The sequence below is a fragment of the Rhea pennata genome, chromosome Z, assembly GCF_028389875.1.
Source record: "Rhea pennata isolate bPtePen1 chromosome Z, bPtePen1.pri, whole genome shotgun sequence".
NCBI classification, from domain to species: domain Eukaryota; kingdom Metazoa; phylum Chordata; class Aves; order Rheiformes; family Rheidae; genus Rhea; species Rhea pennata.
In genome coordinates this window covers 35520365-35541695 of record NC_084702.1, presented here as the reverse complement: position 1 = coordinate 35541695, position 21331 = coordinate 35520365, and the positions used below count along the sequence as shown (strand labels likewise).

At 36.4% G+C, this 21331-nt stretch overlaps 1 protein-coding gene across 1 annotated transcript in view; it reads right to left on the bottom strand.

The window, feature by feature from the left end:
* FBN2 (fibrillin 2) overlaps positions 1 to 21331 on the bottom strand; it is a 180226-nt gene that overhangs the window by 97127 nt on the left and 61768 nt on the right. The window contains exons 8-15 of the mRNA XM_062599002.1: positions 19577 to 19702; positions 15434 to 15586; positions 14437 to 14670; positions 12462 to 12599; positions 4965 to 5084; positions 4221 to 4346; positions 3459 to 3581; positions 2265 to 2387 (exon numbers count right to left, since the gene is read on the bottom strand). Coding sequence (XP_062454986.1) covers positions 2265 to 2387; positions 3459 to 3581; positions 4221 to 4346; positions 4965 to 5084; positions 12462 to 12599; positions 14437 to 14670; positions 15434 to 15586; positions 19577 to 19702 — 1143 coding nt within the window. The remainder of the gene's footprint in view (positions 1 to 2264; positions 2388 to 3458; positions 3582 to 4220; positions 4347 to 4964; positions 5085 to 12461; positions 12600 to 14436; positions 14671 to 15433; positions 15587 to 19576; positions 19703 to 21331) is intronic.

Genomic DNA, 21331 nt, shown 5'->3' with positions numbered 1-21331 from the left:
AATATTTTCTACTGAAAATGTAAGGATTTACGGTAAATCTTAAAGCTATGTGACATGTGGAGTTGAACATTTTCAAATAAAAATACTTTACACAGCTGACAGAAAACTATAGCTAAGTCCTTAGCTACTACAATTGTGGAAGCAATAGGTAAATGGAAACACAGCAAACAACACCTAACTGATTTTTTACAGCTGTATCACTTATAGAGGTAAAGATGAGGCCAACTTGGACCACAAAAGGTACTGAACAACTTGTACTGAAACCTAGTTTTGCTGCTGTGCCATTAAGGAGTGAAATTCCTCTATTAAAAACAGTACACCAATGCTTTTCACATTGTGTATGATTTTTTCACTACTGTTCTCCAAACATTTAATAAATCAGGAAAATAAAAACCCTCACAATGTGGCTAATACATCTGAGAAAGCAATCCTTGTTTTTGTTGGTTCAATCCTTAGTACAGTTTTGCTTACTGAAAAAATGTATTTATTTAAAACAACAAAAACCCCACCAGATATCTGGGTTACTATTGAGAAGCTATGAAGGTGATTGGCTATAACTTTTTTTTTTTAAGCCACGAGTTAAAGCTTTAATAGTGAGCTTATTAAACTGAACTAATAACAGAAAGAGTCAGCCTACACAATTACTTCTGTGCTAGATTATAATTTAAAGAGTGATGAACTTCTGCAGAATTTAAGATTTTATTTCAAACGGAATGGTACAGTAATACAAGGACACAGTATCCTGCACCCCTTTCTTGTAAGATAATCTCCAAATATTAGGATGAAGTATGATTTTCCTTGACCTAGATAGAGGCAGATAGGACATCTGTGCTAAGTCTCATACATGAGCAGTAACAGTCCTGTAACTGGTTAACATATCTGACTACTGCTCAGTCAAATAGTTTGCTCACTTGCAGTGCTGTGTGGGACTTCTTTATTGCTCTAAGAACCTGTTGGACATCATGGCATAACCAGCTGGCCTGATCCAATACCAGCTCCAATTACAGCTCAGTTACTAGCAGCATCTAGCACATAAGGTCGGTACCAAAAGAGAAGCTAATATGCTGTGCTGGTGCTAAAGATGCATCCTTCACTCAAGAATGCCACATTACAAACACGTTCCTCTACTGAAACCAAACATCAGTGCACCATGCTTATCCCTGGACTCAGTCTTGGGTCACCAAAATGATGAGATGACAGACAAGTTCATAAGCGAAGAGAGCAGAAACGTAAGAAACAGTAGAAGTGATCTTCTGATATGCAGGAGAAGGGGAAGATGGAATACTCTGTGGATAAGTCAAAGTTGGTTTAAAAACTTAGCAGTATCACAGTCCCTAGTGCATACAGTCCCACTGCTCTCAGAGATGTTTTTAGTAAGTATAACCCTCTGTATCCTCATTAACAGTAATCAGCACAAAATAACGGATTGAATACCTCTTGCCCTCTAGCTGTCTCTATCTTTCATTTGGTTGAAAATGCTCCGTTTTTCTTGGAGGAGTTCTAGCACAGAAGCTATGCTATAGCTTGCAAACACTCGTAATGAGATTTGGGTGAAGAACCTGTTAACTATCAACTAGTGATATGTGAGGGGATAAGAGGTTGCAGCTCAGATTCTATGACAAAAGGTTATTCATCAGCAGACTAGTGAGGAATTGCCTCACAAAACAATTCTCTAAACAAAAAGAAAGGCCAGAAAGAGTGAAGCTACATATTGTAAGTTTAATTTATATGAAAAATAAGCAAGCAAGAGGTGGTGCCAGACTGATTTCACAGAAAAATGTAAGCTTCTAGCCTTTTAACATTAAAAATAGAGTACAGCATAATGTAAGATTTTCTAATAATTACTATTAATAATATTTGAGTTCAGAGAAACAAGACCATTTAGTTCTTACTATTTTCCCTCCTAGTTTTGAACATTATGGTACAGAAAGAATAAAATGTTTTCCCACCAGGAAAAACAAAAAGAAAAAGGGAGTGCAAGTCTCAATCAAAAGATGTACTTGCTTTAGTGATTTGGAGTGAATGATGTAGAATTGAAATAAACATACACATAGATACATGAACAAAAATACATGACAGAACAAAAGCCAACCACAGTAGTTTTATGGGAGAACAGTTCCTCTGTGATTAATCATTTTAGTTCTACAACTGATTTTAGCATAAACAAAAAAGATGCCATTTAATGTGTTTCGTTCATTTAACAACCTGTTACTTTCTTTGATTTGACAATACCTGCTTTTCAATGAGAAAAGAATCTCCCTTACCGACACACACACGACCATCAACTCCAACAGCCAGACCAGGTGGACATTCACATCGAAAAGATCCTTCAGTATTTATGCAGTGACCATTCATGCAAATTCCTGATGTCTGGCATTCATCAATATCTGTCAAGAGGAACACAATTCAACAATCTATTTGCAGCTTTTAAGCTTAAGTTGACAATTAATGTTTTTAATGCATTACTTAATATCTTTGTGATACCTGAGGAATCATTAATGTATCCTTATTTTGTTTCTAATGAATTTTCATCTTAAAATTAAGATAAATAATCAAAATTCCAGCTGTACGTTAAAACAATTTTGAGAAAAACTGTACGGAGTGGAAAGGTACTTCACACTCCACAACAAGCAAAATAAGTGACAAATTTTCTCGCTTGTCTTCCTCCATCTCATGGTACTATAACTTCGTTTTAAAGTCTAGTTAAGGAAGCATTAATGATAGCATAACTTTACAATGGTAAACTTCAATTTCAAAGAGCTTTTTAATGGTCAATTTTTATTAATTGCACCATTAATTGCATATTAAGAATTCACAATTGATATACACTGTATCAGCTTTAAAGCAAACGTCCAATGTATTTAGATGATTTTGCACCTATTAAAAAAGACAAGTCCAAACCTACTTCTAGTGGTGGCAATACGTATCTTCTACTAGGTCACTTCAATTGAAGCGAAAATCTGACTCCACTCTTAAAACGTTTAAAGTAACATTTTAATGACCTCACTTTAAAAAGTTTGTAATGCTGTATGGTTGATATGTTGTCTTAAGTGTTATGGACTCTGGACTGCCAGAATAGTGATGTGGAAAACGTATTTGTGTATGCTTATCAATGTAGTATCTTTCAAATCTTTTAAACTTCCAATATTGCTGCTCATTTTGCCATTTCATGAAGGTATTTAGATTTTGCGAAGCTGTGATGACTCCAAGATGTTTCAAAAGCTAATTTATCTTCTATTGCTGCTTTCAAACTACTATTAAATAATTCAAGTTTTTTTCCTGGAATTGAAAGATTTATATCTATGCAGTTTAAGATATTTACTGTAATAACTTAGCAAGGTATTTGTATGATATTAAATCCATATGAAAAAAGATTGCCATTCTTGCATGAATGAATGACAGGAAAAGCTGGTTTCAATCAAGGCTGTCTTAATGTGTTACCCCACAATACTACATACCAGTACAGTAACGCCCATTTGGAGCCAAGACAAATCCTGGTTTGCAGATGCATTTAAAACTCCCATCCTCGTTTATGCACATCCCATTTAAACACATATTAGTAGTGGTACACTCATCATGGTCTGCAAAAAGACACAGAATATGTATGACAGAGTATAAACACACACTCTGGACAGATGTGGCAAAGATTCTCTAATCTGCAGATTAATTTTTAGTAACTCTGATCAGCTGACAAGCTCTCAGTCTACAGACAAAGCAGCAAGATTCTTCACCCATCTCGATCAGAATTACTGTGCATATTTCAACAGACGGAGTATAGAAGAACCAGGTGCATTTTTCTTTCTTAGTTGAAAGGATAAAAAATTTCAATCACATGAAGGATTTCAGAACTTATTGCAACAGGTTGTTTATCTAGGAAGCTTCTGCGACATAATACAGCCAAAATTAAAAGCACACAGTTCTTCAGCAGTGCTGACATATGAAACGCTTTCTATGAAGTGTTAGGGAAAAATGCTGTTCCTGGGATGGGACATTACCTGGGTCTCTTGATGAGAGATGTGGCATCAGAAACAGAAATCACTTCAGGCTGTCTTTGGAATTGTGAAGTTCCATATAACGTCTATTTGACTGCAGAGGCTGTAAGTTCACCTCATGCCAGATCTTATTTCACTAAATGTAATCCTTAATGACCAAAAGCACTATGAAGTACAATTTCTAGAATCATAAAGCTAGTCCCTGCCAGTATGAACAAGAATTCTTACCCACACAATTTTTTCCATCTGTAGTTAGTTCAAAGCCAGCATTGCAAATACACTGGAAACTTCCATCTGTGTTTACACACCGGCCATTTTTACAAAGAACACCATTCTGGATGCACTCATCTATATCTAAGTTAAAGAAATGAAAACACACAATCAGATAATTACCACTGATAAGATAAAAATTCATACAGTGACAATTGCTCCTTTGAAAAATGCTAGTACATTTTCATGTATTTTTCATGTATATTCAAGTATACTATCTAAATATTACTTAGAAAAAAACTCTCTAAAGATGGTAAGAAATCATTCTTATTCCACGTGAGATGTAACAAATATTACTTTAGACTTGTACAATAAATGCTACTTTCCAATGATGCTCAATAATTACATGATAAATACCTCTAAAAAGCTACCCACATATTCATCTGCACATATATAGATATATAGAGAGTATGAGTATGACAGGTGTGCATTTCCTTAATTTTTTGTAGAATTCCCAACTGCAATATGCTGGCAAGTAACAGATATTCCAGAATGGAATGGACAACAAATTGTCAAAGGCAACAAATTAAATGATTATTTTTATCAACAAAACAAATGCAATGGTAGTCCAGAATTAGAACTTCATTAATATAACTGTTGAGATTTACTGAAATAACATTACTATTTTTTAATTCCAATAGAATCTGACATAAGAGGTGAGACCATTTGTAAAGTCAGTAAACATGAAGCAAATTTTCTTACCAATGCAAGCTTGCTTGGTAGGAGTTCTCTGGAAACCTGCATGGCATTTGCAGTAATAGGAACCAGGTGTATTGACACAGTCTCCATTAGAGCATGGGTTTGATGTGCATTCATCAACATCTGTTGGAAGCACAGAAGAACATTAGGGACTTCACAATTTATACAACAATTTCTTTTTCATTTTCAACTAGAATTTTCTAATTGTAAGAGTAATTAACAGTCAAATGCTAAATCCTACAACTTGTTCTTGGTGCAAAATCACTTCTAATTTCCTATTAGAATACAGCTGTTCTTAGTATAAATAGGTAGCCATATTTTAAAGAAATGACATGCTACTGCATCATTTATGAGTATCTTTCAAGACAGAACAAAAAATACCTGTGAGGATTTTGAGGTACGAAATCTGACAGTTGCCTAGTAGAAGGGAACAATTTTTTATTCAACATAGTATTCATTTAACTGAACAATTAATCATTCTTCTTTGGAATAATACCAATACAAGAAAAAAATGGCTTTTAAAAGCAGATATCACAGCACTTAAAATTAAAAAAAAACTATTAAATTGAGAGTTTACTGTAGAAATGTAAGGAGGGGCCACAAATCAGCAGGAGGTATTCTTAATGAGACCACAGACTGTAAAACACATCTCAGTTATTTATGCCCCACTGCATCCTCAACCTCAGTCTTTGCATTTCACTGGTGCCAGATTTCATCTAGCCTTTCCCTATAATGTACCTTATTCCACTTTTCAAATGTTTTTAGTATTTGGGTACAGCCAAACACACTTTAACCATCTTAAGTCTTACATAACTGCTCAGAAATTTCATCCATTTGACACACAGCTCTGAAATCTTTACTCCTTTCAAGAAGCCTTCCCAGATTTGATCCCCACTGGCTTGCAATGAGTCAGCTGTTACTTTGGCCCGGCTTAGCTATTCCCAACCCTAAAATAACACTGATTGTTACTTCCAATTATATTCCCCTAAACTCGTCTGTAAAGCTCTTGGAGGACCCTATTCCCTGCCTTTCTTAATCCTAACTGCCTCTCTGGGAGCGGAGTAAATGCAGCCCTCAGTTCTGGCAGAGCGGACTGCCTGCTCAGCAGGCTGTCCTGCAGCTACCAGAGGATGGCCTGAGCAGCTTCTCTGTTACGGATACACTCACAGGCTACAAACCGAGTGGAGCCCGTGATGAAATCTGCCTGTACTTTTGTACTTTCTCTACCACTCACCTTTTCCCCCAGCTAGGCCCTCCATTTCACGCGTAGGTCCAAAATAGTCTAATCTCTTCATTTACGTGGGTTTTAATATCACAAAGCCAATGCTGATTTGTGGGGGTTCTTGGAAACCATTCTACTGACGAGTGGTCATAGGAAGCAACTTTTAAGGCCACATTTGGTTAGTTCCCAGTAATGACAAGTTTACCCTGCATTTTGTAGTGTAAGCCATCAAAAATTCAGGAAAACCAATAGGAAGTTTTCCCCAGGATTAGCTTTGCTGATGATCTGTATTCAACCCTCATCAGGTCTAGTTTGAAAACTTACTTCATTAGCTCTTCAAAATAATTGGATAGAATGAAAAATTGTACCTATAAGCAGTCCTACTTAACTGTTAAATAAATGTGTACCAAAAGTGTTATAACATGAAGGACCTGAATCTAAAAATGGCAAAAGACAATGGCAAAAGGTTAGTTTTGCTCTAACTAAAGCATAAAGAAGACCATATATTTCACAGGATTTAATGTGTGAATTACACAGTTAAAACCAACAGCATTCATATACATGTCAAGGAGATTTGGTGTTACCCAAATCAATCATTTAATGAGCACCTTTACAGTACTACTGGTGCCTAGATATAATCAGACCTTCTTGGGTAAACAGTTAAATGAATAAAGGCAAGCGAAATGGAAGAATCAAATACCTCCTCTCATGCAAAAGCCTATTCAGCTCATTCACATTTGCATTCGCAGCTGATAACACCACTCCAGTAAAACCACAAGAATGAAGCAAGATAAAGAAAAGAGAAACGCAGAGTGTTAAATACAATGAAGAAACCAGTAACTGTATCTGTTTTTCATCTTGGCTACCTGCACATATTTGAGTAAGCTTTACTACTCTTTATACTGCAGGAGATCGTATGCATTTATAAGTAGCTTCTTGCTGTCACACTTCTCTGCAGCTCCCAGCCACTAAGATGCTTTGTTTTCATGAGTGCTACACTGGATATTGTGGCTTAGTGCTCAGCCAGTATAGGGAGCTGAAGACAATCCCACATAATTCCTTCGGAACAGAGTCCTCAACTGTAGATCTACTAACAGCATGTCAAACTCTAAATCACACTTTTGCAGGAGTATTCCATCAAATGTCTTAATCCCAGTGACTTCTGCTGTACATTTATCTTGCTTTAATATGAGGGAGGACAGAAGGAACTTACAAATAATAGATATGTCACTCGTCCATTTTGTTTAGCTTTCCTACGGAGGGTGACACTTACGACTTTTTTAGGGCTCCAACTTGCTTAAACTGTTAAAGAAAATCTGTGCATGCTAGAAATAGATCTCACTGCAAATTAATTTATAAATTCTACAGTAGGAATGCAGCATTCCTCTACGAAATAGCTGACTTAAGCTTAGAAAAACCTCAGATCCTTGTGCATCAGACAACTTCTATATAAAATACGAACCCTAGGATGTTCTCTTTTTTATACAAGCTGTTGATAAAAGAGGGAAACGACAAATACGTGTTAATATAAAGAAGTTGTTGGCCTTGAATTGGTTTTGCAAGCATGCATATCCCAGCAGGGTAAACAGGAAATATCTGAGACAGATATATTTAACCGATTTCATTCAGTCTCACAATACACTCCTATTTGGTGTCAAGTATTTCCTTTTCACCACTTACATCATATGTATCTCCACTTTTCAATGTTGCATCTGCAACACATGTCAAAATTCCACTAGACACAGTATGGAACTTTCAAAAGTCCCCTTTAGACTGACTGTGCTGAGTTTGAAGACAAATGTCAGAATCTGAAACACGGAATTCTAGTTGTTTTGCAAATACAAAACCCACAACAACACAGTTATGGGCTTGCTGCTGCTTTCAAAGTCTTACAGTTCTACCCAGAGTTTTTATGAACAGAATCAAATAAGGAAAGGTAATAATAATAATAATAATAATAACAACACAGTTGCCTATCAGTCTGGGAGGAGAGATTAACCATTCTGCATCAGATCACTTAGGACTGCTTATGGTTCCTAGGCTAGGCAATCTTCCATCCTGAAAGCAGCAGAATACAAGCTTGAGGTCAGAAAGCAGCACATAACTCTGTTCTTTTTTGTTTTGGCAGTATCATTTTGTAGTAAGATTTTTCTTTAACTCCATTAAAAAAAATCATGTAATAAATCTCTAGCTTCCTCCTTCGGATGTAAGGAGCCAGAGAGACAGAGTAGCATGGAAGGAGTGTTCATTTCTCTAATACTAACCTCATCTCACACAGTGAAATGCAACTGTTTCCAAAACCTCATGACTGTTCTTTCATAAATGAGTATCAAAATTAGATTTGAGCAAGCCTTTAACGTAATAGACATCATTACACGAAGAAATGTCATAGTTAAGTTCCTGCTTAAAGTCCCAAGGCAAATTTTTGTGTGATTTACAGCAATTACCATTCACAAATCAGCAGTTCAATGTGACATTTAAGATATTTCAACTATTTCTCTAGAATTCAATTAGGTAATAACTGTGAAACAAGGTTGAGTTATCTAAGATAAATATTGGTAAAAGTTTACTTTGTAATGGCAATAGCAACATATATTACAAAATGTCTTCTGAATGCCAGCAGCTACTCAAAATGCAAATCACTTCAGAGTCAAAATAATTACTAATGAGAGATTTGTTTCACCTAAAAAAAAAAATAGGCCAAGTAACACTCAAACTACATGGAAGCCATTCTTTTGTTTCTGGGTTTTTTTTCCCCCCGTTTCAATCTAGGACATTGCTACAGGTGGCACAGCATCTTCTGCTTTCGTTAAAACAGATGAAATCTTTTTTTTCGTCCTACAGCACCTAGAACTGTCTCAGTTTTTGGACTACTGTTTCCCGTTGAGGTGGCCCATCATGAAGCCTAAACTAACTTTCCTAAGCAAATACACTTCTTCCTCAGTGCTGTAACTATGCATTAGAGAATCAAGAAGGACAATTTTTATTTCCACATACCCATCCAGGTATTTTTACAGCTTTTATTAATTCTAACCTCAACTGAAAATCAGATATAACTTTTACTGTTCTCTGTGGTCTGAAGTGGAAGGTGAATGGCAGGCTAGTAATCTCCAGCGACCCTATGGAAGGGCGAAGGAGGAAAAGAGAGGGATCGAATGGCCAGCTGGCTGTTATACACGTTACATTCTTTTGTCAATCATCTTTATCAATCAGACATGTAGACTGGACTGGCCTCCCAAATCACAGACAGCCACCCTACTGATTCTTTCCTGCACAATTTCTTCCAATGAGAACTGAAAAAGAGCTTAAATCAAAGAAGAAATCCACATAGCTTTACCTGCTGCAAGCTTACTATCAAGGGGCACAAAGTAATAGAGCATTTTGCAATGAACCCAACTATGGAGTTTAAATTCTTTTCTGGATTAAAACCAAGAGCCACTCCCAGATTACATTGGTAAGTGAATATCTGGCTGTTCAGGCTGGGAAGCCAAAACAGACTGTATCATTTATTTTGTGCCACTGGCGACAGAAGCTGGTGTTCTAACGTTTTAATAAACATCGGGTTAAAGAGCTATCCCCCTTCCTAAAATTTTACAGATTATTAGGTTGTATTTTATTTGGAATTACCTCTAGGTCTTTGAGGGTTAATCTTACTTCTTGCTTCAAGACTTCCTTTGGTTTGTTTTTCCCAATTTATTATTCCTTACTTAACTTAACCTACTGCATTATCAACATGTGCATTTGTTTCATTACTCCCATTTATATTCTATGCCTTGCAAATTAAAAAAAGGCTTTGCAAGTTTAACAGCATTCGTATCTCACATGCCCTAGTCAAGTACTATTCAACCACTATTTGTTTCATGTCATCTTTATACTAGCTGCTCATATGAAGTACAAAGTAGCCCAGTCAAAAGTTTTTCTTGCCTTAATAGGAAAGGATTTTAAAGCCAGGTGAAACTTTGGCTCTCCACGGTACTCAGCCTCAGTTTCCACATCTTTTTCTCTTGCTATTTGGGAGTATTTCTTCATGCAGAATAGTTTGTTAGAGGTATAAAGCGTTTATAATCACACTCTACTGCAGCGCTATTTATCCCAACTCCCTAATAATCTGAACACAGAATGGTTGCCTAAAAGAGTAGTTTAGAAAGACCTTCTGTTTTGTTCAGTTGCTACCTTTGTAACAGCAGTAATTTCAGATTATTGACAGCAATCATCTATATTTCTTCATTTAAAGTTAGAAAGCAAAAATTATAAAAATGTAATAAATACCCTGAATGTTAACAAACAGTTAATGAACTCCTGTATACTTTGTTAGACAAAAGATCAAACTAGATAGTCTCCCAAGGTTTTCTGAGATCTTAGAACACATTATTTCAAGACATCAGCTTTCAGAAGATGCTCAACACATTTCAAGACAGTTCCCCAAAAGTCAGAGTCTGCCATAGTTAAAAATATTATTTATTTCAGTGATGCAGAATATAGTGCTGGGAACAAAAGGGTCAGGACTCTCCAAATACGATAAATAAAGGATACCCATACTCTTAGCAAGGCAGACTAATGGTAAAATGCCTACTTCTCACTGACAATATTGCCTGAGGCCCACGGATGTGGAACAAGAATAAACTTCCTTAATTTCCCAGCTAGGAGTCAGAGACCTAGGAAAGTTTTACCTGAAAAAAAAAGGCTGAAGAAGTTAGGCTTCTTACACTGAAGAGGACACTCAGAAAAGGAACCATAACAGTCTTCAAATGCACAAAAGGTATATACAAAGAAATAGGCTAATAAGCTGCTTTCCTCTTACTCTGTGGATAGGACAAGAAATAAGAGTTGATGTTTTTGCCAAGTTATATTTAAACTAGACTGGAAGTTCAAAAATATTATCTGACAGTGTGGCTAGTGGCGCACTCAAACTGGCAGCGCAACTGTCCAAGCAAGCAGTGGAGTTTCCATCACTGACAGTTTTTAAGAACAAGTTATACAAACAGTTGCCAGGAATGATGCAAGTATAACTGATCACCCTGTGGCTCAATGGACTAGCGAAGGGGAGAGCTAACTTTTGGGTTGGTGTATCAAGTTCATTTGAGAAAGGAAAACAGAGAGGTTAAACGTGGTAATAAACACTGGCATCCACAGAAAAGCACTAGCAGCAGTTGTCACATTTCACCTTGGCAGAAGGCAGGACACCTAGCCAGGGAGGCCCTCATGCTAAACTTGTAATTCAGCAGGAGGTAGAAGAATTTGCAACTCATGGAGGTTCTAGTGCTGGCTGATACCCGCTCTGTTGCATGCAATTCAAAATCTGCTGTTGTATTCTGAGTTACATACTGTATGTTGCCTCACTTTGGATTAAAAGATTTTTTTAAGGTCTCTGCTAGCTGTAATTTCTGCCCTCCCTTCTTTCTGTGCTTTTCCTTAATCCACAGCCATGCTAGAACACAAGTTCATTTTCAGCCAGAAAAGCCTATAGCTAATAAGCTTTTGTATAATATTTTTCATTCATAGATCTCAAATCTCTTATGAAGAATCAGTAGGCTAATGCTAAATCACAAATAAACCAGAGCTTTCTATTTAGGATCCTAGATGGTTACAAAAATATATCCTACATACAAAATTCTTCACCATACAACTCCCACACAAACACTCCCACATCCTGTTTTTTCTCTGAAATCCCTGATGACCCTTTGACACTATAAGACCGAAGTCATTAGTAACTGGAGAAAATCACAGAATCCCAAATTCAGCTCTTGTTATAAGAAGGTAGTGTTCAGTATTTAATAAGCAATACAAATGTAAGAAAAAGTGAATACATTCTATTAATGATCTGACATCTTTTAAATGTCATTGATCTTTATGAATAGGTAAAACAAATTCTGTCCTTTGTTATCCTGGATAAATTTGATACTAATTCCTTTGACAGCAAGGGACTTACGCAAGCATAACGTATGAGTAAAGGAGAGCAGAATTTAACTCACTAAAGGTAAAGACAAAAATGGACCATACTCATCAAGTACAATAATACTCAATACCCAAATTTGTGAGTGAAGATTTTTTAGACAGCAGACAAATATGAAAAGCTCTTTTAGGAAGATCTTACATTATTCCAATATAAGTAATCTCATCATGATCCCTGTACTTTCCTTCACAAGATCAGTATTATTAGAATTAATATATATGGACGAAGAATAATAGGCACACAGTTTTTTTTGGATCAAAGCCATAAAACTGAAGAATATTAGTATTCAAAAAGTGAACAAAGTGTTTTAGAAATGTGCACTTACCAATACAATCCCCATTTGCATCCTGCTTATATCCCATGTTGCACTCACATCGGTAACTGGAAATAGTTGGTATACAGCGTCCATTTAAACAAAGATTGGGATGGTGCTTACAGATGTCTATTGTCTGATTGAGTATTGCTAATGCCAAAAAAAAAAAAAAAAAAAAAAAAAAACAGAACATGAGAGATACTCATATGTTAAAATAGAAGTAAATATGAAGATTACATTAGGCTTCAAAACGTATGTTCTCAAGTGCATAAATAAATCCATGAAATCAACCATTTTTCCAAGCACCATCCACTGACTTTACTGTAAACTAACAAATGCAAGTAGCTATCAGAAACAAAACAAAACAAAACAACATGAGACAGAACAGTCTTGATTATAGTTTACCATTTATACTTATAGTCTGGTGAGATCATTAGTGGTCTCATGAATAGACCACCATCTGGATGTAAACTGAAGCAATCTGTTTTATGAGTTTATCATTTTTGGTGTACCTGTCTTAATACTCCTCGCATTTTATTGAAAATGGTTCTGATCCTGCAGACACACAACACATGTTGTACATGTGAGACATCCTTCTGAATATTATTCATCTTGGGCTTTGAGCCAAGACAATATTTCTGCAGAAGGGGTAAGTTTTACCCTTGGAAGAAAAGCAAACAGCTTATTTTAAATGCTGTTGGCTTTTTGAAAATACTTCAAAATCTGTAGTTTTATTAGTGCTGACTAAGACAGACCAGTAGGCACAGCACAAGCAAAAATTCAGAGGTTCATGGTGAAATAGGAAACCAATGCGTGATGTGGATATTATCCGTAGATAAACTGAGATAAAGGTAACGTATAGTTCAATATACAGATCTTACCATTAGGAGACTGTGCTAAACACAAAACTTAAAGGTGTCACATGCAGGGGGATTAATAAAACATTTTAATCATGCCACCTTCATTGGTGGCATGACAATATTGTCTCTATATAACTAAAAACTATATTGTAAGATTTCACTTAAGAGAAGTCGGATGAGTTCTCTGAAAAACATGAGGCAACACAATTGTGCAAGGTTCAGGGGAAAACAAAATTAAACGCAGTAAAGGTTTAAAATAAGTATTAAATCCAAAAATAAATAATCTTTTCCAAGTTAAAATATTTAGATATGATACATATACACAAATACTCACACACTCCTATGTAAAAATGTGCATGTACACACAGACACACACACACACAGGAGTTTCAACGCCTTCTGTGTTAGACTTCTCAGGTCTTATAAGTAAGCGTTAGGTATACACTGGGAAGCAAGAAGATACTACTCTATTAAGATCCTATATTGAAAATGAATAGGTAGATTGGCTTTTTGTTGACAACAGAAGGAAGGAAAGAGGATGATCCTAAAAAATAAGGAAAATCTTAGACTTGAATCTTTTGATTATCTGCCTGATAGTCTAAGCTCTTGTAGATTCGGAACATTAGAATAAAACCTATGTGTACAAGTACATAGAATAAACACATACTACATTCTTGGCTGTTGTACTGCATAAACATCAACTGAACACATATCTTTTATTGAACGAAGGGAATTACAGACTTTTAGTCAGACTTTCTTAGAAACTTTTACAGACTTTCAGTCAGTTTTTAGAGCAGTCACGCAAGACTGAGGTCACAGCAGGCGCACAATTTCATGGGAAAATCACTAAACAGAGATTATTAAGTGAAATTAACTCATAAAAAGAGACACTGAAAGTGGCTAAATGTTCAAGGAAACTACTCTACAGCTGAAAAGAAGAAGAATAAAAGTGGAAAGGGGGTCTCAAACTTCCTAAAGTATCAACTCTCCTTCTTAAAAGTGTGTATGTTTTAAATATATTTTTATGTGTTAAGGACACTGTATCATTTCCAGAGTAGAAACTGAACAGAAAAAAAGGAAAAAAATAGGAAGAATGGGAAAAAAGATCTCAAAACATGAATACTTACTTAGTCCAGTAATTATTGGGCCATTTCCAGTGGGACTCTGACCACCTGTTCCTACCCCGGCTCCCCCTACACCTGGGGAAAAACCATTGCTACCAGGGATGGGAATGAATCCTGCTCCCCCTGGGCCGTAACCGTTTCCATTGCCACCGGGAAGGAATCCATTTCCTCCAGTCCCACCACCCCTGGAACCACCTCCAGCAGGAACTCCATCTATGCAAAGTCTGCGATATTCATCTGTAAACAACAAAGCATAGAAAGGCATAAAGCAAATCAAGCCTTCACCAAAGCCAGCTTATAAGGAAGATATAGATCTTTGTACTCCAAAAACACAGTACTGGCTTCTCATTTCTTTAATGTTATATATTCCCTCTCCCACTCTTAAACTCCAGGGATTCCAGAATTGTGACAGGTATTATTTAAGGAAGAGCGCTCAGCATAATAATAGGAAATATTATAATTTACGCCTAGTTATTTGCTGAAATCTTTTTGTTGGTGCACAGCCAAAAGCACTGTAACTCCCGGGTCCCTCAGAGATCTTGGGATAGATAGACTGAAAGTACATTTCACCAGGGATGTGGAATATTGTTATGTGAGTACAGTGTTGAAAGAATAAATGAAATACTGATGCATTTCTAGTTCAAAGTAACATGAAATTTTATGGAGAGAGCAGCTGTTCCTTTAAATCGAAATGAACTATGGACCCTCAGAGTCATTTCCTCTTCAAGCTTGACCACAAAATCTTCCCTATTTCCCAAGAACTATTTCCAATGTCAACAAAAGGAGGTTAAAGAAACTAGTCCCAAATAATAATGGACTAGAAAAAAATGGTTCACAGATGGAAACATTTGCATTAAAAACACTAGTATGAATGATAATGTAATTCTTGACTTTCTTTTTCCCTTTAGCCTACATTTTAAAGCCATTTAAAATATTCCAGTGACCTCTACCCCAACTTGAATGGGCAGCAAGAAGCAGCGGAACAAAACAAGGCACTCACCAGATCCTCTAACAGGACACATCTCTGGAACAGATCCAACAGCCCAGCACCGGCCAGACTCACAGCAGCACTGCATTTTGGTGAACCTGCCAGGAAGTTCCTGTGCACAGCGACCATTTACCAAGCTGGAGAAACATGTACTTGCCCTCTGATCTGGACAATAATTTAAAAAGAAAATCAAAAACAGTAAAAAGAAGTCTCTGTATGTCTTTCCCTTACTCACTTCCCCTAAGTACCAACATGTTTAAAAAGCTGTATTAAAAAACCACCAACGACTATGTGAGTTGATCAGCACCAACTCACTCCATGTTTGGTTTACTGCACGATCACGTATTTTCAGTGGCGTTAACCTTTCATTAATCCAGAATGTAGCTGTCAAACTCATCTATTTCCAGTCGTGACAAACTCTTAATTCCCTTCATAATCTGCTTTGTGGAATAGACTATGTATTTTTATCTTTAACGGCCTGGTAAAAGACCAGTGTGGCAACACTGGAAGGAATAAAAATCCCTCAGATGCCACGCACAGCTATGTCAGACCTTGTGGATTAGTACTTAGAGGAAAGCAAAAATCCCCTTCTTCAGAAAAACTGTTCAGTAAGGAATCTCCAGACCTGGGAGACAAGGACCTAGGGCAATTATCCATTCTTCTTCACTAAAACTATACTGCAATCTAATTCATATCTATCCTTAATCATAGGGGATAGCACCTGCTAATAGCATCACTGGAATCAGCAAAGAATTATTCAGCTTGTGCAAAAACAAGGCTAAGTCGATTTAAAAAAAACTAAAAAATGATCAACAACTAAGTATTGCATGCCATAGCCCACTCTGCTATTGAGCGATCAAAAATAGGTGGAAAGTACATGTTTCAGTGTGACTACAATAAAACAATTAATATATTTTCAGTTGGCTAAACAAAATACTCAAAAGAAATTGTGTTGATCACTAGTGTTATACTATGATAAACTTCTGCTCTTTTTAAAAAAAAAAAAAAAAAAAAGATACCAAATTGATCTATTTATAATTTTTGGCTCATATTATAGCTTAAAAACCATATCTCAGAATGGCTATAGTAAGTACCCAGAACTAGGCACCTGGAAAAAAATGTATCAAGTCCCCTTTGCTTCATTCACCTCAAAAAGCTGAACAGCTTAACAAAATCAACTTAGTATAAAAGACAAATATATACAGGCAATTGTATACATGAAAAAATAAATAAAATCAAGCAGTTCATTCCAGTGGAATTCATATCAAGTGTAGCCTCATGCTGATGTCATCGTACTCTCTATGAAAAAAATAGTCAGATTTTCTGAAGAGCACCTTTTCCCGTAAGTCATTTCACTGAAGTTAACAATATTTGAAGAAAAAAAATGTGTAAGGGCAACAGAAATCAGCTATTAATTTCAAAGTCTTTTCAAAGTTTAATAAGAGAATAAAACAACAGAGTACAGAAGAGGTAGAAGATAAGAAACCCTGAAATATGATCTAAATCCAAATAAGCAACACAGACAATCATTAAGGTCAAAAATGTAAATCTTAAGGACTAATATTTTTGAGACCATGAGCTCTCACTTCACTCTAAGAACTCTAAGATATTTTTTGAACAATTCAGCTGAAAACAGGAAGTTTTTTTTTTTAGTTAAAAAAGGAAAAAGAAAAATAAAGGCCAAAAGATTTGACTGAAAAGGGCTCTAGAATGTAAACCTAGGAGCACAGCACTCCAGAATGTGCGTTGTGAAAGGCATAGGAGACACTAAAAAGTTCCTTTCCAGCCGCTTATTTCAGCAAGTTAAATGATTATTCATTCAATCGCAAACTTTTAACCAGCAAGAGTTGAAAAATTGCTCTGACTGTCTAATCTTAGGTTAGAGAGATGTGACAGTGCTTAATACAAATGCTTGAAGAGCAGGGGCTGAGCGGGCCAAGGAGCAGTAGTTGGCTTTGCCAGTGAGGCACACATCTTAAACTTCAGGAAGGCAGGGCCAGGGGTCCCCCTGCAATACCTATGCTCACTTTTAAAGGCTTCTTCCACTCAAGTCACCTTGTTAGGACAGAGCTGAGGCAAAAAACACTGATCTCCCTTCCGCACATGTAAGCAATTGAGTTGTTCGAGTACTGCAGACAAATCAACGGCTTCCCCCAGGCCATATCCTCAGTGTATTAGCAATACACGTAACATCTCAAGATCACTCAAGCTAATGGGAAATAGGGCTGATACAAAAGATACAAATAAATACAAATAGAAGCTAGATATAAATACATAAAAAGCCTACTGTAACAAAAATTGAGACATTTAACATAACACGAACATCAGTAATTTTTTCATTAATGCATTTTTCCTCGGTGTATCTGCATCCAACTGAAGAAATGGCATCCAGTCTTCCCTTAAAAGTCTAATCCTAGCAGAATATTTTCAGTATTGGTATGAGTTCTATTGAGCGCTTGCAAGTGGCTAACTATCATTCATAGAGACTCTAAGTGACAGTATGTTTACTTGGTAATTTTCACAACTAAATGAAGGAACGTGGAATTTTAATATGCCAGAAAGAATTCAGTCCACTTGCATTTCCCTTTGAGTACATCTTCAGCTCTGATAAGTTTCAATGGGAACCATATATGTGCTAAGAATAGACTGAATGTACAACCAAATTTTTATTGGTGCAATTTTTCTTTATAAGTATGTCAGTATTCATCATCTCCTAGTTCCTCCAAGGGCGCATCCTACATCTTTTACCGCCAGACTCCTGAGTGCTGACTGGGAAAAGAAACCTCAGCAAATTTAGAAAGATATGAAACTAATCATAATAACTAATTGTATCTCAGTATTTTAACTAAAAGCAAATATTTGTCTTAAATTGGGAAGAAAGTAATTCATATTAATAAGGATTTCATTCTGCCTTATTTTCCTAAGTAATGCAAACAGATTTTATTCCAACAGTGTAAACATTTGAGAGCACAGGAACTTTCACACACATGTTCATTTAACAGAAGGATTCTGTGTGACACAAGGGTCTCCCTAAGCAGATGAGGGCATGTGATTTGTGTGCAGTTGGTTTTGTGAGCTAACTTTAGGAACTGTGTTGTAAAACATGCCAAAGCCCCCACAAATTTTGAAGATATTGGAAATAATAGGTTCTCAGTATCTCTGAGGCTAGACGCAATACATTTGCAACTTGGTACTCCTAAAATGAACCTGGGTAACAAAAACTGACTACACTGTGCAAAAAATTATTAATGTGAAATCACGTTTTTGGCAAATCATATTAGTTCTTTATAATTCAGATTTTCCATTCTATAACATGAGAACAAAGTGCTTTGAGAAATCTGAAATAAGAAGAACCATACGAGAGCTACAAAACCCACTATTATTAGGGCATCATAAAGGACATTAACTCATCAGTATGGTTTATACCATCACACATGCAGCTGTAAAAGAGAAGCATATTGAAAAGATCCATAATATGCATTACCACATGTTAAAATAACCACATAGGTTTTTTTATAAGATAAAAACTGGTTTTAAATAAACTGTCTTGTAGAAGCTGCAATCTACTGAAATTTAGTATATGCTTTGTTATATTATCCATTCTACCCAAATTAGCAGCAACACAGTATACTCTATTCAATGCCTTTTAAGCTTATACACACACCCAATACTGGTCTTTAATTTAAACTATGTAAGATGGAACTTGAAATACCAAATAAGAAAGGGAAGATATTTGCTCATTTAGAATCAAAGTGAGCTTAGTCTTCGATTTCATCAAATGCAGGTTTGCAAAACAAATGTGATTAACATTTCTTATGCTTGCCCATACAACAGAGATATTCATTGCTTCTTTTCTACAAAAAAAGAAAAAAAAGAAAAGGAAAAAAAAAAGAAAAACACATCTAAGGCAGGAATTTACAGGCTACAGTACAGTCTACATGTAGGCATCTGCAAGCCAGATAAAGGTCTCTGCAGCAGCAATCACCATCAGAGGAAGATGTTACGAATCGTAAGTAGTTGAGGAATAGATGCCAGGGAATCAGAACACAACAGTCCTGGGGAAATGGTAGACTGGGACAGAAGCTCTGCTGCTGCCTGTAAAATTCCCCTACTAATCTTGAGAGCTTTCAGATGGATACTAGATGGAATTCTTACCAATACAGCGGGAGCCATCTGGGGATGTGACATATCCTCGTGGGCAGATGCAGAAATAACTTCCAACAGTGTTGGAACACTCGCCACCTTCACAGATTCCTGGGATGATGCTGCACTCATCAATATCTATCCAATAAAGGAAAAGAGATAGCATAATTATAAGACATTTGCATATATTGCTTTAAAAATAAGGAGGGAAGGTTTTTTTGAAATTAATTTTTCATTCAGCTCAGATTTAATAATGCATTGCAGTTGTTTGGAAGCTGCTGTCAGTGAAGCATTTGCAAGTCATTTAGTCTGCCAGCTAATAAAGGCTTTCCTTACATGTTCAAGCTGCACACTACACCAAGTCCTAGAGTATGTTAGAGCAGTCTGGGACTTCCTCTGAATGACACATACTGAGCAGGATCACTAGGAAACATGCAGCAGCTACAATATGATACCAAAATATCCATCCTGCTTTTGAGCTGAATGAAGGAAGATGGTACAGCAGCCAAGCATGACAGCTCTGCATCTGCTCAGAGCTTCTGTGACCACAAAAATTTTGCTCATCAGATCTAACTGCTTTCTAGCCTTCTTGTAACATTCTAACTGTAGAGATTATTTTGGTCAGTCTCTTCAGAAGTACAGATTGAATGTCTTATTAGTACTTTTTTCAGTTATTTTTAATCCATTCAAATGCCTCCAGTAACTGAAAGTGGGGGTCTCATTTAAACACTCCATTTTGCATATAAATATATATAAAGTAAGATATCATCAAGTTCATGAATGAGCTTCATGTACGTGACAAGAGGCTGCTAGGGCACCCAGCAACAGAACTGAGAGCACACGGTGGAGTGGCACTCAGTACCCGTTCGAATCACTGGGAGGTGCTGGGGCAATAAGAGGCAACAGGAAGAGGCAGTCTGACTATAAAGTTAAAAGTGAGAAGCATAGTGGAGCAAGTTGGAATAGAAGAAATGCCAATGGGAATTGTTATAAGTGTCATAATCATACATAAAAAAGGAATTATTTTAAGTAACCACTTCATTTTACTGCTTTAACAATCTTTAGACATTTGAAGATTTTTAGAGTCATTTTAGGAACCTGATTTGTTTTTAAGTGACTTCTGTACATTTGCTTTTTGAGCGACTTTCAATAAATGTGAAGTGTGGCCTGGGTTTAACCTGGCAGGAACTTTAAGAAAATATAGAAAAGCATGGACCTATTTTCCAACTAGTTTGAGATGAATTATGTTTTCCAGTTGGAATGTATGACAACATAGGTTTTGTATGGTTTAATCCCAAAGGTAGTCATAGACATACAGTTTTTGCTCAATTTGTTTCTAAGCTTCTGGGTGCAAAATTAATTTAAGCCTCTTCCATGCTGCAAAACAAAAATTTTTTAAAAAGTCAGCATTTTGAACCCAGATTATCTGTCTCACGGCAAACAATGCAGGAGAAGCACCAGAAAAAGTATATGTCAGAAATATTCTTGTGATGACACTGAGAAGGTCTTTAGATTCTCTATAAGGAAGTCCTGGGATCTCACAGACCATTCACTGCACTTCTACAAAGACCTAGCCTTTCTTTGGCCCTGGTACTCCAGAAAATCTCTTGAGATGAATGACAGTCTGAGGAAATTTAGTCTATGCTGTTCCTTAGCAGTCTTTTATACGATGAATACTGTGCTTCCACCCCCACTACACTATCCACACCAAAAACTCCAAACAAAGGAGGCACCAGAAAGATCTGGCGTGTACAGGGTCTATATTAA